Source organism: Heterocephalus glaber, unplaced genomic scaffold (genome assembly GCF_053883595.1).
Source record: "Heterocephalus glaber isolate CG9 unplaced genomic scaffold, H.glaber_assembly_v1.0 deba00001472, whole genome shotgun sequence".
Lineage (NCBI taxonomy): Eukaryota > Metazoa > Chordata > Mammalia > Rodentia > Bathyergidae > Heterocephalus > Heterocephalus glaber.
The window spans coordinates 91,649,865-91,665,659 of NW_028258315.1; the positions used below are offsets into that span (position 1 = coordinate 91,649,865).

The 15,795-nt window shown below is 36.5% G+C and overlaps 1 protein-coding gene across 28 annotated transcripts in view; it reads left to right on the plus strand.

Annotated features, from left to right (window-relative positions):
- The window catches only part of Sfmbt1 (Scm like with four mbt domains 1), a 164,401-nt gene that overhangs the window by 77,196 nt on the left and 71,410 nt on the right, over positions 1 to 15,795 (plus strand). For all 28 annotated transcript variants that reach the window (XR_015439597.1, XM_087182373.1, XM_087182388.1 and 25 more), the window contains one exon: positions 13,295 to 13,449. Coding sequence is in view for 26 of the 28 variants with exons in the window: in XM_087182373.1 (XP_087038499.1) it covers positions 13,295 to 13,449 (155 nt within the window). In the remaining 2 variants the exon portion in view is untranslated. The remainder of the gene's footprint in view (positions 1 to 13,294; positions 13,450 to 15,795) is intronic.

The following is a 15,795-nucleotide window of genomic DNA, read 5'->3' on the forward strand; positions in this document are numbered from 1 at the left end:
CTGAAACTGTTTCCTTACCTATACAAATGGGTTTATCATATAAGGGTTAAGTAGAATAATTAAGATTAAATAATAAATCATTACAAAATTGTGTTGGGCACTGTTCTGTGTGCTAATTACTTATCACATAAAATTTTCAGGGACATACCAAGTAAGTATTCAGATATTACTATTTTCTTGATAAATGATTAACCACCATTTGTTGGGGGTGGAATGATGTTTCTGATCTGTGACTTGGCATGAGAAAGCTGAGAAACAGAATTCATGAAATTATAGAATGGTTTTAAAGCTTTTCATATCCAAGCATGATATTTTCCTATAGTCCCTTCCTGTTTTGAGTCAGGGTCTCCATATGTTTTCCAGGCTGGTCTTGAGCCCAAGATCTTCTTGCTTCAGCCCACTGAGTGGCTGGGTTACACATGTATGCTACCATGCCTGGCTTTTGTAATTCTTTTATAATGTTATTGAAATTGGTAATTTTATCAACACATGTTATTAAATTAAATTCTCCTTTATATAATCAGAACACAGACATGCTGACTTTTTTTTCAGACATGTTAACTTTTAAAATGTATTTATGTTACTAGTTTTAATCTATGAAAAATGTGATTGTATTTGAATTGTAGAAGATCTGTCATTTCTCCAGGTTACACAGATAATGTAAGGGTAAAGAGTTGATTTCTAAATGATTCTGTCATATTTTGATACAGTGGCAAAACATTTAAAAATCATGATTTAGTAATCTCGGTATTTGGCGTGTAGTAGATGCTTAGTATCCTGGTACTAATTAGTAATTGCTGAGGAAACAGGGCTGTGAAATGGTCATATATAGCAGCTGTGGGCTAGGGATATATATATATATTTTTTTTTTTGGTACCGGGGATCGAACTTGCAAGCGAAACCACTGAGCTAAATCCCCGGCCCTATTTATATATTGTTTAGCACTAGATTTCCAAAGTCATCACAGTAAAGATGAGTTTTAAAAGTATTTATGCTTGAAAATTTTGAAAGATGTGTATTAAAGAAAGGTTAGAGAAATTGATTTTGAAGTGCTTTTAATGGAGAATTTGCAGGTATTGAAGTTGAGGTTTAAAAAAATAAGACAGCATAAATAACTATTCCCAGGGTTCATTTCCTCATTTCCCTCATGTGTCAGCTCATGTTATCTCATCATTAAGACTTTGATCACCCCATTGAAAGTAATACTTCCTGTCTTAATTCCATGTTTAATTTTTTCTAACATTTATTTTCATTCAGCATATTGTATACTTTATTGTCTATCTATCCATACTAGATTATGACATCCATGAGGGCAAGTTTTTAAGTAATGTATTTGTTTACTTAGTAAAGGACATGGTAGATAAGATGTACTCAGTAAATATTTATTCATTGAGAAATAATTGAAGAGTGGTTGGTAGTATCACTGCTGTTGATTCAGAGAGCTTTCTTTAAATAAAATAAGTTACTAGCTGTTCATGTGAGTGCTAGAGAATGGGAGTACTAATTCCAAATAACTGTGTACTAGTCACATTCCCATTGCTGGGACAAAATTCCCAATACCTCCCACTTAAAGGGAAAGAGGTTTGTTTTGGTTTATAGTTTCAGTGGGCTCAGACCATGATCAGCCAGCTCCAAGGCAGAAACTATAGTGGAAGGGCGTAGTGGAGGAAAGCCACTCACTTCATGGTGGCCAGGAAGCAGAGAGAGAGGGGAGGAGCTGGGGACAAGAATATACTCTTTCAAGTCAGGCCCCCAGCTACTCGGGAGACAGGAGGATCACAAATTTAAGGCCAATCTCCACTGCTTAGTGAGACCCTGTCTCAAAAATTTGAAAAGGTCTGATGATGTAGCTCAGTGGTATAGCACTTGCCTACCATGTGTGGGTTCAGTCTCCAGTACTTGGGGGTATGGGGAGCAAAGTTGTGTCCTTCAAAATAACCCCCTCCTTTTTTTACAGCTTGAGATGTACTGTTTTACATAACATAAAATTCACTTATTTAAAGTATTCAATCTAGTGGTTTTTCTTTTATACAGAACCACCAACTGTCACAGCGTGGTGCAGTTTTTACCACCACAATCTAATTTTTGAATGTTTCAGTACATCTTTAAAAAACCCGACAAATCCTGTATGCCTCAGCATTTGCTCCTTATTACCCTCTCTCTACCAGTCCTTGGCAACCACTAATCTACTTTCTGGGTCTGTTGAGGGTAAAAACAGAATTTAGCTATTCTAGACATTTCATATAAGTGGAAGTACACAATATGTGGTCTTTTGTGTCTAGCTTACCACAGAATTTTTTAAAGGTTATTCATGTTGTAGTATGTATTTGTACTTCACTTCTTTTATAAATGAATAATATTCCACTGTATTAGATATGCTACATTTTATTTATCCATTAATTGGTAGACATTTGAGTTGTGTCTACTTTCTGGCTAAAATGAATAATGCTGCTGTGAACATTCAGGAGCAAGTTTTTGTTTGGACATATGTTTTCATATGTCTTTGGTATATACTGAAGAGTGAAATTACTGGGTTTTAGAGTTATCTGTATTAAATGTTTTGATGACTACCAGACTCTTTCACAAAGCGGCTCTACCAGTTTACATCCCCATTAACATTGGTTATGTTTTATCTCTACCAGAGGATTAGGATCACTGTCTAAGTATAGTTATTTAAGGGATGTAGGTATGTGAAGGTGTTCACAGCCCGGGTAGGGGTTGTGGCAAGCAGTGTAACTTGCTCTTCTTTTGGGTGCTCCTAAAATGTGTTTACCTGGTACTGTCTACCGTGCCCTGCTGGCTGTTCCTAGAACATAGTGTACATGCTCCCACTCTTGGGCCTCGGTGCTGGTGTTCTCTCTGCCTGGCCTGCTCTTCCTTTCTGTATCTCTTTCAAGTCTGCCCATGTTACCTTCTCAGTAAAGCCTCCCCTCTCCATTCTGTTTGACTTTAAACCCCTGCTGTCAGCCCTGCCTACTTCTGTGACTTACTTTTTTTTTTTTTTTTTTTGGTGCTGGGGATCGAACTTGGGACCTTGTGCTTGCGAGGCAGGCACTGGAACCACTGAGCTAAATCCCCTACATTTTTAAAAATTGCTGCACTGTGCTTCCTTCCTTACACTAAACTGTAAGCTTTGTGGGGGCAGAGATTTTAATGTTTTCTTTACTGATGTATCTGAAGTATTGTGATCATGCCTAGAACACAGTAGGTTTCTAGTAAATATTTATTGAAAGAATGAATAACTTTTCATGTTAATAAGTACATTTTCTTAAAATTTTAAATCTTAGAAATAAATATAAGAGGGACCGGGGATTTAGCTCAGTGGCACTGCACCTGCCTCACAAGCACAAGGTCCTGAGTTTGATCCCTGGTACTGCAAAAAAAAAAAAAAAAAAAGAAAGAAAGAAAGAAAGAAAGAAAGAAAGAAAGAACTGTGCAATCACAAGGACCCAAGTTCAATCCCCGGTACCAAAAAAAAAAAAAGAAAGAAAAAGAGAGGGGGTGCACTGTCATCATAAAAAGTTTACCCAGTGCAGATCAAGTAATGATCCCCTTTTATCCTGCCCTGTCTTTCACTCTTTTAAAGGGAACCACTGTTAATGATTTGGGGTTATTTTTCCAGACCTTTTTTTTTTTTTTTTGGTACCAGGGATCAAACTCAGGTCCTTTCGCTTGCAGGGCAGGCAGTGGAACCACTGAGCTAAATCCCTGGCCCTTCCAGACCATTTTTAAGGTTTATGTACATGTACACTTATAGAAATGCTTACTTTTGTTATATTTATGCTTTATGTAAGCCTGTATACACATGCATAGATAGATCTTCCATGATCTACATAGTACCCACTTTTTTTTGTCACCTCAACGTAAGCTGTATTCATTAAATGATTTCATCTTTTTAAACTCTCATCTTATGGATATGCCATAATTTATTGGTTGACATTGAAGTTTTCAGTTTTTTCCTAGTGCAGACATGGCTCGAGCAAATATTTTGGCTCTTGTCGCTTTGTACACAGAGGGGTGTTTCTCCATATATGACATGGAAATGACAGTTTCAGTTGTTTTTGAAATTGTTACATTGCTTATTTTCTCTGAATATTTTCCTGAAATTGATAGTGGAAATGGAATTTGTGGATTGTAGAGAATGCAAGTTAAATTTTTTGATAGAATAAAATTTCTCTCTAAAGCACCATATCTTTTACCCCCTTCAATTGGTAATGACAGTTTCTGTTTCTCTGTATTTTCACTTGTATTGGGTCTTTATTTTCTGCCAGACTGGGTGAAAATAACTCATTCTAGCTGGTAAGGTTGAATATATTTTCATATGATGATTGGTCATTGGTTAAGTCTTTTGTTAAATTGTTGTTCATACATGACCTTTAAAATGTTTCTTTTCCTTACTAGGTTTAGTCTTTTAAATTTACCATATTTATAGGTGCTGTCTGTTGTTATGGTTATTAGTGTTTTCTTTTTCTTTTCTTTTGTTTTTTTTTTTTGGTACCAGGGATCAAACTCGGATCCTTATGCTTGTAAGGCAAGCAGCGGAACCACTGAGCTAAATCCCTGGCCCCTATTAGTATTTTCTTATACATGTTGGACATAGTTTATTCCAGTGTATAGTTTGCCCTTTGAAGTTGCTCATGGTTCTTCTTGCCAACTGGAAGTTTTAAATGTATTTTTGGTACGGGGATTGAACTCAGGTCCTTGTGCTTGCGGGGCAGGTGGCGGAACCACTGAGCTAAATCTCACTGAGCTAAATCTCTGGCCCAGTTTTAAATGTTTATTTAATCACATTTTATAGGTTCCTTGCTTAAGGAAGTCTGTGCTACCCAAGATTATAACCATATTCGCTTATGTTTTCTTTTAATTTGTTTTGAGTCTTGTTTCTCATGTTCTCTTTTCATTCACCTGGAATTTATTTATATTGTAATGTAAAATAAAGATCTAATCCCCCACCAATGCAGTTCTTTTTTTTTTCCTTAAATTCTTTTATTGGTACATTTTAGGTATACAGTATGTTTACATTTATCATTGGGTGCTTGTACCTGTACATGATGTATCTTGGTGCTTATTTTTTCCCCATTACCTGTGCACCCTTCACCCCTCCACCCTTCCCTATTTACATAGACTTTGTTTCCATTTTTTTTTCTTTTCTTATAAGTTTTCCTTTCCCTTCTTCCCTTTCCCCTTCCCCTCCCACCACCCACACACCTTTGGACCTTTTCCTGCTTCAGATTATCAGTTATTCATTTTAATCATTTTAATCCTTATTTACACTCTCAGTTTCTCACACTAGAGAAACTCTCTGGTTTTTACCCATGTGTGTCCTATTTATTTCACTTAAGAGTATCGCCTCAATGTGGATCCATTTAGCTATAAATGTCTCTAGTTTCTCATTCTTTATGGCTGAGTAGTACTCCATTTTATAGAAAAACCACATCTTCTTTATCCCGTCTGCAGTTGATGGGCACTTGGCCTGTTTCCAAGCTTTAGCCATTACAGCCTGTGCTGCTGTAAACATGGGTGCACATATATCACTGTGGTAAGATTCTTTTCCAAATGCAGTTCTTTAATGCTATATATTTGCATCTTTTCACAAATGGTTTCATATGCCACTTTTATCATATACTACGCTCATATAAAACAGGATTTTTTTTTAACCTCATTCTACTTTATTGATGTATTCGTCTATGCTTGTGCTAATCCTACACTATTTTGAATGCTTTGATAGAAGGAATTTGCTTCATCATATATCCTCGTTTTCCAAAAATAGATGTACATTTTCTCTTTTAAAATTAGTTCATGAAGCTAGGTGTGGTTATGCCTGTAATCTCAGCATTCTAGGAGGCTGAGGCAGAAAAATCCCAAATTTAAGTCCTCCCTGTACTATTTAATGAGTTAGTAAGACCCTGTCTCAAAATAAAAAATAGAATTTAAAGGGCTGATGATGAAGCTCATTGAGAAGACCTGGGGTTCAATCCGCAGCATCCCTCATCTCACCGACAAGCTGAATAAAATACTCTGTTGGAATTTTTATTGGGAAGCAAAACATTTCTGTGACATTAATACAATTTTTAGTGGCTATGTGTGTGTGTGCGAACAATTTCTCATTGTTGGCCCAAAATAATTCTTTAAAATATTGGCTCTATAATTTGGCTTTCTATTTTGTTTGTTGGTTTTCAATTTAGATTATTATTATTATTGAGCTTATTATTGTTCTCAAGTTCTAGATTCTGTTTAAAGCATTCAGGGTTTGTCTGGTGCAGTAGTCCCAGCTGCTGGCGAGGCCGAGGCGGGAGAACTGCTTGAGCCCAGGAGTTTAGGGCCAATCTGGGCAGCCGCCTAGTGAGACCTTCTTTTTAAAAGGAAAAACTTTTTAGTGATTTAATAGATATATTAGTATCTGTTTGTTCAACTGAGACAGAAATGCCCTGTGTTGAGTTTATATAATCTTGGAAAAGTAAAGTTAGATTTAATTGAAATCATAGAGCTGCATAGGATTTATCTGTCAAAATGCTTCAAAACTTTATTTTTTAATCTCTTTAGACATGTAGCATTGAGTTAAAACAATAGAAACAATAGCAACTAACAAATTAATGAAAAAACAAGATTTTTATAATGATCAAGTTACATTTACAATGATCGAGTTACATTGACATTTGACAAGTGGAAGCACAGTGTTTAATGAAAGTAGTCTGTCAAATAGAATGTGTACAAGGTCAAGGAGAGATGATTGACTATTGTTGAGAGTGAAGGCCCAAAAGAAATCTGCACTATTGGGCAAGAGAAAATATAGTGGCTCAGTAATTTTTACTGTCATGGGCAAAGTTAATGTGTCAAATCTGAAAATGGATAATCTGCTTTGCTGAATTATCATGTTTATCTAATCTGAAAGCATACTTGAAATTATTGCTGAATTTAAATCTGTTGATTTGAAGGGTAGATGTGTAATTCAGATATTTCAATCGCTTCTCGGCCTTTTGGCTAAGATCAAGTGCAGATATTTCAGTGGGAAATTTTTTGTTGACTGTCTGGTAAATATTTATGGAATTCATTTTTTAAGAACCATTATATGTCAGCAATTTTTAGAGCAACACTGGATTCCTGTTCTAAGTGGTTTTTTGTTTGTTTGTTTGGTACCAAGGATTGAACTTGGGTCCTTGCGCCTGCGAGGCAGACGGCAGAACCACTGAGCTAAATCCGTGGCCCTAAGCCGTTTATTTTTGTTTTGTATTTTGAGACAGGTCTCACTATGTAGTTCAGACTGGCCCACAACTGACTGTCCCAGGCCGGCCTTGAACTCAAGGTGATCCTTCTGCCTCAGCCTCTAGAGTGCTAGATTTACGGGGATGTGCTTTCATGCTTGGCTTCTGAGACGTTCATTCATTCATTCATTTAGGAGTACTAAGTTGCAGCCGTAGACTTTCCTTTTTTTTTTTTTTTTTTGTGACAGGGCTTTGCTAAATCACTAAATTGTTCAGGGTGATCTTGAACTTGTGATTCTCCTGCCTCAGCCTCCCAGGGTGCTGGGATTACAGATGTGTACCTGGCTCCTAAGCCTTTAAAAGTTATATCAGACACATCGAATCACTTGGCTGAGAATCCTTCCCACAGACAACTTTCTTGCATTAGTGTATTTGTACTAGTTTTTTTTTCTTTCTTTTTTTTTTTTTTTTTAAGAAATGGGGTCTTAAATCGCCAAGACTGGCCTCTAATTTGAGATCCTCCTGCCTCAGCCCCTAAGTATCTCAGATTAGAGAAATGCACTACCTGTTACAGGCATGCAATCAGCTTCTGTGTGACATTCTCATTTGTTATCGTAGCCTTGGAAATAGTGCATTAACATGATATCAAGTCACTACTGCCACGTTTGGAGTGTGGATCATGTGTGTAAATTGAAACAAGGCAGGAGGGAAAAGCAGGTATAACTTGTTCAGGTGATATTTAGGTCTTTTAAAAGATCTGTTAAAGGTAATTATTCCACAGTGGTTTGATCGTTTACTTGCTTATGTTTTTATGGTGATAGGGCTCAAACCCAGGGCTTCATGAATGCTAGGCAAGTGCTATACTACTAAGCTATACCTCTAGCTCTTCCATGGCGGTTTTGTTTTACATTGATATATCATTAAATTGAAATAGCAAGTTCAGTTTGGTTTTATTTTTTTAAACTCTTGGCTTCAAAGTTTATTTTGTTCTATTAGCTTTGCTTCTAAAATTTATAAATGTGTTCGTGTATGTTTTTTCTGCTACTGAGGATTGAACCCAGAGCTCTCTACCACTGAGCTACATCCCCTAACACCCCCTTCCCTTTTCATTTTGAGATAAGGTCTTGTCAAGTTGATTCAGCAGGACTCAACATTGGGATCCTCCTGCCTCAGCCTCTTCCATTGCTGGGATTGCAGGCACGCACTACCATTACCAGCTTATTTAAGTGTTTAAAATTTTTTCCAACTCTGGTATGTTTTATTTTAGAACCTTCTACAAGTATCTAGGTACCTTTTTAGTTCACTAAATTATTAAATATAAACGAGCAAGGTCAGACTAGTTGATTCTTGAGAACTAAGTGAGTAACTCTTCATGTGTTCTGATTACCAGAAGAGGAATTATAATACTGAAAAATCAACAATAAGATAGACAAGGTCAGTAAAACAATGTGAATAGGAAGTAAATGAAATAAATGAGAAGTGAATTAAATTTTAATTATTAAGCTCTTGGATATTTTACTATTTTTTCCTCACAGCATAAAAAGACAGCAGATTAGCAATAAAGAGAGCTAACAGATGTTGTACAGCAAAATCCTTCATCAGTTTATTTCTCATGACCCTACTAAGATGATGAACTGTTTGTTCATTGGCTGAAATCTAAGTGATGATGTAAGACTGAAAAAAATGCCACAACCTTAGCTTTCAGCTACAAAAGATTTGGATTTCTTCCACAGTATGTCTTTTGATTTTGAAGCTTCTTTAATTGTAGTTATTATTTTTACATTCTGTGCCTCTCTGCACAAAACATAACAGTGTATTACAAGAGCTCATGAACGTAAGCAGATGACATCTTCATCTACTGATGTGAACCAGCAGATATTTGTTAGCACTGGCTTTATTCCATCAAAACCATGTGGAAGTGTTAAGACTTTATATAGAGAGGTGATCAACTAAATCAGTGCTGTAGGAACTTGACCCTGTTAGCATTGCTTAACAGTTAACATTAACTCAGCATTTACTGAGTAGCTACCTCTTTCTTAAGTGTTCTTCTTGGATTACTAATCTTCCTAGCTGTCTTGTGAAGTAGATAAGGTAGTTATGGTACTAGTATCTCTCTCTTACAAATGATGCAGTAGACACATATACATTTGTTAAAAGTCACAAAAACAAGGAAACAATGGACATTGAGTTTTAAAAAGTTAACATAATATCGTTCCTCACTTTTTTCACTCAGTAATATGGACAGTGTTTCCAAATGTTTTCATGGATCTACCTCAGTAGATCATCTCATTCCTGCTTGGTGGGCATATAGGTTGTCTCCAGTTTCTCACTATTTTGGATAATACTTGGCAAACATCATTGATTATGTAGCCTTCCACATGTGTGTTTTGTGTAAAAGATTTGGGACCAATCCATGTCCCAGAGTCCTCCCATTCTTCCACCTTCCTTGTCAATATTAGATATTTCAGTTATAAGAGTTTTACTAAGCTGGGCATGGTGGCACACACCTGTAATCCCAGCACCCAGGAAATTGAAGCAAAAGGATTGCCACCAGTTTGAGGTCAGCTAAGCCTACATAGTGAGTTCAAAGCCAACTTGAACTACGTAGCAAGATCCCCATCTCAAAAGAAAAAAAGAAGTTTTAGCAATTTGAAAAGTAAAAACAATAGTATATAATTAAAATTTGTGTTTTCCTCATCATTAATGAGAGTGAATGTATTTATAAGCATTATATCAATTCTGTTTATTCACATTTTATAAGTATTACAGTATTCTTATTTTTCAAGGTGGATTAATTGCATATTTTGCTCCTTCTCTTTTTTCTTATTGGTTTGCAAGTGCTTGTGTATGGCAATTAACCTATTATCCCTCTTCCTCTTTATTTTATTTTTATTGCACAATACTGGAGATTGAACAGAGGGCTTTACTGTTGCTGGGCAAGTACTTTACCGTTGAACTACATCTCCAGTCCCCCTCCCCGCTTTGAGACAAGGTCTCATTGTATATTTCAGGCTGGTCTTAAATGTACTATGTAGCCCAGGCTGGCCTTGAGCTTGTGGCAATCTTCCCTCAGCCTCTTGAATGCTGGGATCATAGGTGTGCACCACCATACCTGACCCCCAGCCCTTTTTATTGTACTTTGAGACAGAGTCTCTCTAAGTTGTCCTGGCTGGCCTGGAACTTGTGATCCTCCTCCCTCAGCCTTCCAAGTAAATGACATCATAGGTGTGTACCACCATGCCTAGCTAACCCATTACCTCTTAAATGTTGCAGATATTTTCACCTATCACATTTGTCTTTGAATTTTATTTACGGTTAATTTTGGCCATGCATAACATCTATGTTGTCACCCCTTTATGGTTTCTGTTTGGGTCCAGAGTGATCTTTCTGAAAACACAGATTTGTTCTTTGCCTTTACTTGCTTCTAATTGAGAGGGAGTGTGGTATTTGAGGACATGGAATATAGATATTTTGCTTGATTCAAAACCTAGTTTTGCTGTTTACCAGTTGTGGAACACTGGCTAGCTCAGGTAATTGTTTTGTGCCGATGAACCTCATGATCTTATGCTCACCTTGTGGAGTTGGGTGGTGTTAAGTTTATGTGCTAGATCAGTGCCCATCACATAGTCCTTAGTAAATATTAGCTGCTGCCAAGTCTCATGTGTTACTTACTCTGTTGGCTTCCATGCTTCACCCACAATGCTTTTCTCTCAGTCTTTCACACCATTGAGTCTCTGTGTGTGCTGTAATCCTCTTTTTACTCTTTTTGCTTAACTGCTATTTCCCTTATATACTCAGCTTAAATGTTGTTTTCTCAGGGACATTCAGTGATCTCCTAGTTCAGGTTAATCCTAACTTTATGTTCTCAGCATCCAGTACTTTTCCTTCATAGTACAGTACTTTAAATAACTGTTTTAAATTGCTGTCTTAATTTGTCTGCCCCCAGTTGAAAATACACTTTCTGAAAGCGGGAACTGTGCCTCTTGATTACTTTATCCCAGCCCCTGAGATAGTACATGGTGTTGATAAATATATGGGAAGTAAATGACTTAGTAGTTGGAGTGGTACTGTTTAGATGTTTGGGGCTTGGCATAGAAAAGTAAACTGAGGAGAGAGAGCACATTTAGAGACTTTAAATATCCCTCAAGTTTTTGTTCAGTTGTTCCTATGAGAATGTCTGGGTTTCAGTGCTTGTATATAACTATTTGGGTAACTGGAACTTAAGTAACTTTTAAAAGTTATTAAATCCTTTTTTATGAAATGAAAATTTAAAATCTGAAAAGACCTTACCTCATTTTACAGATAAAAATTTGACATAGTATAATACTATATAAGGTTAGGTAGTAAAGCTGAAACAAGAATCTAGGTATCCCTTTCTCCCATCTAAAGCTGTGTTTTGGGTTTTTGTTTTGTTTTGTTTTGCTTTGGTACTGTGATGAACTCAGGACCTTGCACTTGCAAGGCAGGCACTGGAACCACTGAGCTAAATCCCTGGCCCTAAAGCTGTTATACTTCGGGTAGCTGATACATTTTGAAGGGATATGGAGTATTAAAGGCTAAGGTAACTCTTTCTTAGTGATTAAAATTGTTTTTTGAGAATCAGTTTCTAAGGGCTGTCATATATACTCAAAATGCTTTTTTTAGGTGGGGAACCAAGGATCAAACTCAGGACCTTGAGCTTGCAAGATAGGCGCAGTGCCTCTGAGCTAAATCCCTGGCCCAAAAATGCTCTTGAGAGAGATGATCTTGCAGAATATCACCCTTAAAGCTGTGTTGTTAGGTACCTATGGCACTTACATAGTTTTCTGTGTTGTTGCCCTTGCATTCAGTTCGTCATGCCATCCTATAGCAACTACTTTAAAAAAATTTCTTCTTTCTAATCTGCTAGGTACATATAAAGGTAATATCTTAGGTTGTTTTACATGTATAGAAAGTAAGAATAAATAGATTCATCCATTATGCAATATGGATGAACCTTAGAAACTTGGTAAGTGAAAGAAACCAGACACAAAAGGCCATATATTGTATGATTCCATTTATGTGAAGTGTCCAGGAAAGACAAAAATCTTCTAGAGACCGAAAGTAGATTACTGGCCCGGACCTAGAAAGAGGAGGTGGAGGAACCATACATGACCATTAAGCTTCTTTTCAGAGTGACAGACATATTCTAAAATTGGATTACCATGATGGTTACACACTATAAATTTACTATAAGTTATTAGAGTGTACATTTAAAGTGGGTTTTTTTGGGGGGGGGTACTGGGAATTGAACTGAGGACCTTCACACAGAGCTACATCCATCCCTAACCTTTTTTTATTTTGAGATGGTGTCTCACTGAGTTGCTAAGTTGTCCAGGCTGAGCTTGAACTTGCAGTTGTCCAGCCTCAGCCTCACAGAGTGCTGGGACTACAGGCAAGCATCACTATGCCTAGCTGAAGCAGAAAGTTTTGATATGTGAATTATACTCCAATAAAGTCAGTTTTCAAAAATTGGGTTCAGAGCTTATTTTGGAGGCATTCTCTTTGTAATTTTAGAATAACAGTTGAAAGTTTGCTTCTGCCTAATAGTCTAGTGAAATGAAATGGGAAATGAGATAAAGTACAAGATAAATTAGATGAAGTTCATAATATATGATATCTCATTTATTGGGTAAGACAGAGCTTTGAAAGGAAACACCGTACCCTACCCTCAAAACTCTAAGGAAATGTTTTTGTGAGTAGGAATGTGGTAGTAAGTATGGTAATCTAAGTTTAAAGTATAGGATTCATATACATGTTAATTGACTACGATCTTTAGATTTTCTTATCAAAGTCTTGATGAGCTCTGAGCCATTTCTTGGACTTGCTGTCCGACTTTCTCCCTGAGCCTTACTCCTCTCCTGCCCCTCCTGTCCTTCCCTCCCCTCCTTCCCTCCCCCTCCCCCCCTCGCCTCCTCCCCCTCTTCACAATTAGAGAAGATGTCTGTTTTTTCCCCAATCCCATCTCTTCTGCCAGTTTTATCTTACCTCTGAACACAGTCAAATGCTTGTGTTATGAATGAGTAAACACTTACGAGATTTAGGGTGTTTATGTGTTCTTTTTGATTTTTCAGTACTTTCTTTTGGACCCTTGGATGCCCATTGGACAGACACTTGAAATCTGCAAGTCATCTTCAGATTGTAGCTGGACCATCAGGCCTTTCCTTTGTGTGGGGAGGAGATAGCCCATGTGCTGTGGAGATGAACAGGGAACAGCAGCTTGATCCAGGTATTGGTTTTGCTGAGCATAATTTAGTCTGCAGAGTATAGAATTGTATTACTTATACCTGTGTTATATTGTCTGGCCTTTCTACCACTAAACTGGAAAGTCTTTGAACTCATGCATTGTCATTGTCTTCTATATCTGTCAGAGAACCTGACACTGAGGAGTACTAATAATATTTGCTGAAAAATTAAGTAATTTTTACAGACTTGTTTTTTAAGCAGTATTTTTATTTAGGTAGTTACTGCTAATTATTTTGAAACATTTATCAGTTCAGAGGAAGTTGTAAAGGTAATACTGACAGGTCTTGCGTTCCCTTCACCCATTTTCTCCCATTAAGTCATTTCGTATAGTTATGATATAAAATTTAGGAAATGATATAGGTATAAAGTCTGTGCAATTCTGTGTCATTTTACCACGCATGTAGATTCCTGTGATTACCACCTTAGTCACAATATAGAATTATTTCATTACTGTGTAAACCTCTCACCCCTCCTTTCCTTATTTCTCCCTAACTTCATCTGCTTTCTAGCTCTATAATTCTGTTATTTAATGAATGCTACATAAATAGAATCAGTATATGACCTTTTTCAGTTGGTTTTTCTCTCTCTCAAAATAATAGCCTTGAGATCTGTTGAGGTTCTTGGCTATGTCAATATTGTTATTTTTTATTTCGGAGTAGTATTCCATGGAGTATTACAGTTTGATTTAACTTCATCTATTGTAGTAGATTTTGGTTTTTTTTAGTTTTGGGCTATTACAAATACATTACTGTTAATTATTATATGCATGATATTTCATTTTGGGGGGATTATTCTGAGGAGCACAATTATTATATTACAGCTTTAGTGAAGAAACTGTCAGACTATTTTTCAAAGTAGCTGTACTATTTTAATTATCAGCAATGTCAGAGACATAGTTTCTCTGCATTTTTACCACTATTTGGTATAATTGTTATTTTTATTGAAGCCATTCTGATAGTTATGTAGTGACGTTCACCATGGTCTTAATTTACATTTCCCTAATGGCCAGTGATATTGAATATCTTTATACATGCACGCTTGGCATTGCTACATCCTCTTTGATGAAATAGCTCTTCATGTCTTTAGCTCAGTATTAATTGGTTTGTTTTATTGGTGAGGTTTTGTTTTTAAAAATAAACCTTATTGAAGTATAATTATTTGGAGATAAAATTCACATTCCATAAAATTCACCCTTTAGGAGTTTATAACTCAGTGGTAGGGTTTTTGTTTCTGCAATACTGGATGTTGAACCCAGAACCTCACACATCCTAGGCGAGTGATATACCAAGGAGCTAGCTACATCTCTAGTCAAATTCAGTGATTTTTAGTATAATCACAAATTAGAACAACTATCACTGCTAATTTCAGAACATTTTTTAAAAATCCCCCAATAAACCATTAGCAGATGTTTCCTGTTCCATTGAGGCTCTGGAAATAAATCTACTTGGTGTCTCTATGGATTTACCTATTTCTTTCTTTTGATTGATGTTTCTATTTTGTGAATTTTTCATCCTTTTACTTTCCAACTATTGGTATTATATCTGAAGTAAGTTTATTTTATTGGTACATTTTAGATATGCGTAATGATAATTTTCATCACAGAGAATTTATACCTGTACATGATGTATCTTGCTTCTTTTTTTCCCATTCCCCTCCCCTCCCTTCAACCCTTCTCCTTTCCTTACTTATAAAAGGTTTGTTTCCATTTTTTTCTTCTATTCTCTTTTTTTCCTTTCCCTTCCTACCCCCTCCCTTGTTCCCCTTCCAGTTTGAACATTTTCTTCCCATTTCCTAATATTATACATTTTGGTCCTTATTTATACTTTCAGTTTCACATATCAGAGAAACAATGCAGTATTTAAACATGTGTGTCCAATTTATTTCGTTTAGTATGATCTCAAGGTGCATCCATTTAGCTATAAATTTCTGAAGTGCACCCTTCTTTATGGCCGAGTAGTATTCCTTTGTATTAAAAAAACCCCCACATTTGGGGCCGGGGATTTAGCTCAGTGGTTTTGCCACCTGCTGCGCAAGCACAAGGACCCAAGTTCGATCCCCAATACCAAAAAAAAAAAAAACCCCACATCTTCTTTATCCATTCATCAGTTGATGAACATTTGGACTCTTTCCAAGATTTAGCTTTTACAAACTGTGCCACTATAAACATAGGTATGCACATTTTGCTGTGGTATGATGCTTTTAATTCTTTTTTTTTTTTTTTTTTTGGTACCAGGGATCAAACTTGAGTCCTTGTGCATGCACAGCAGGTGGCAAAACCTCTGAGCTAAATCCCCAGCCCTGAGGCTTTTAATTCTTTTGGGAAGATACC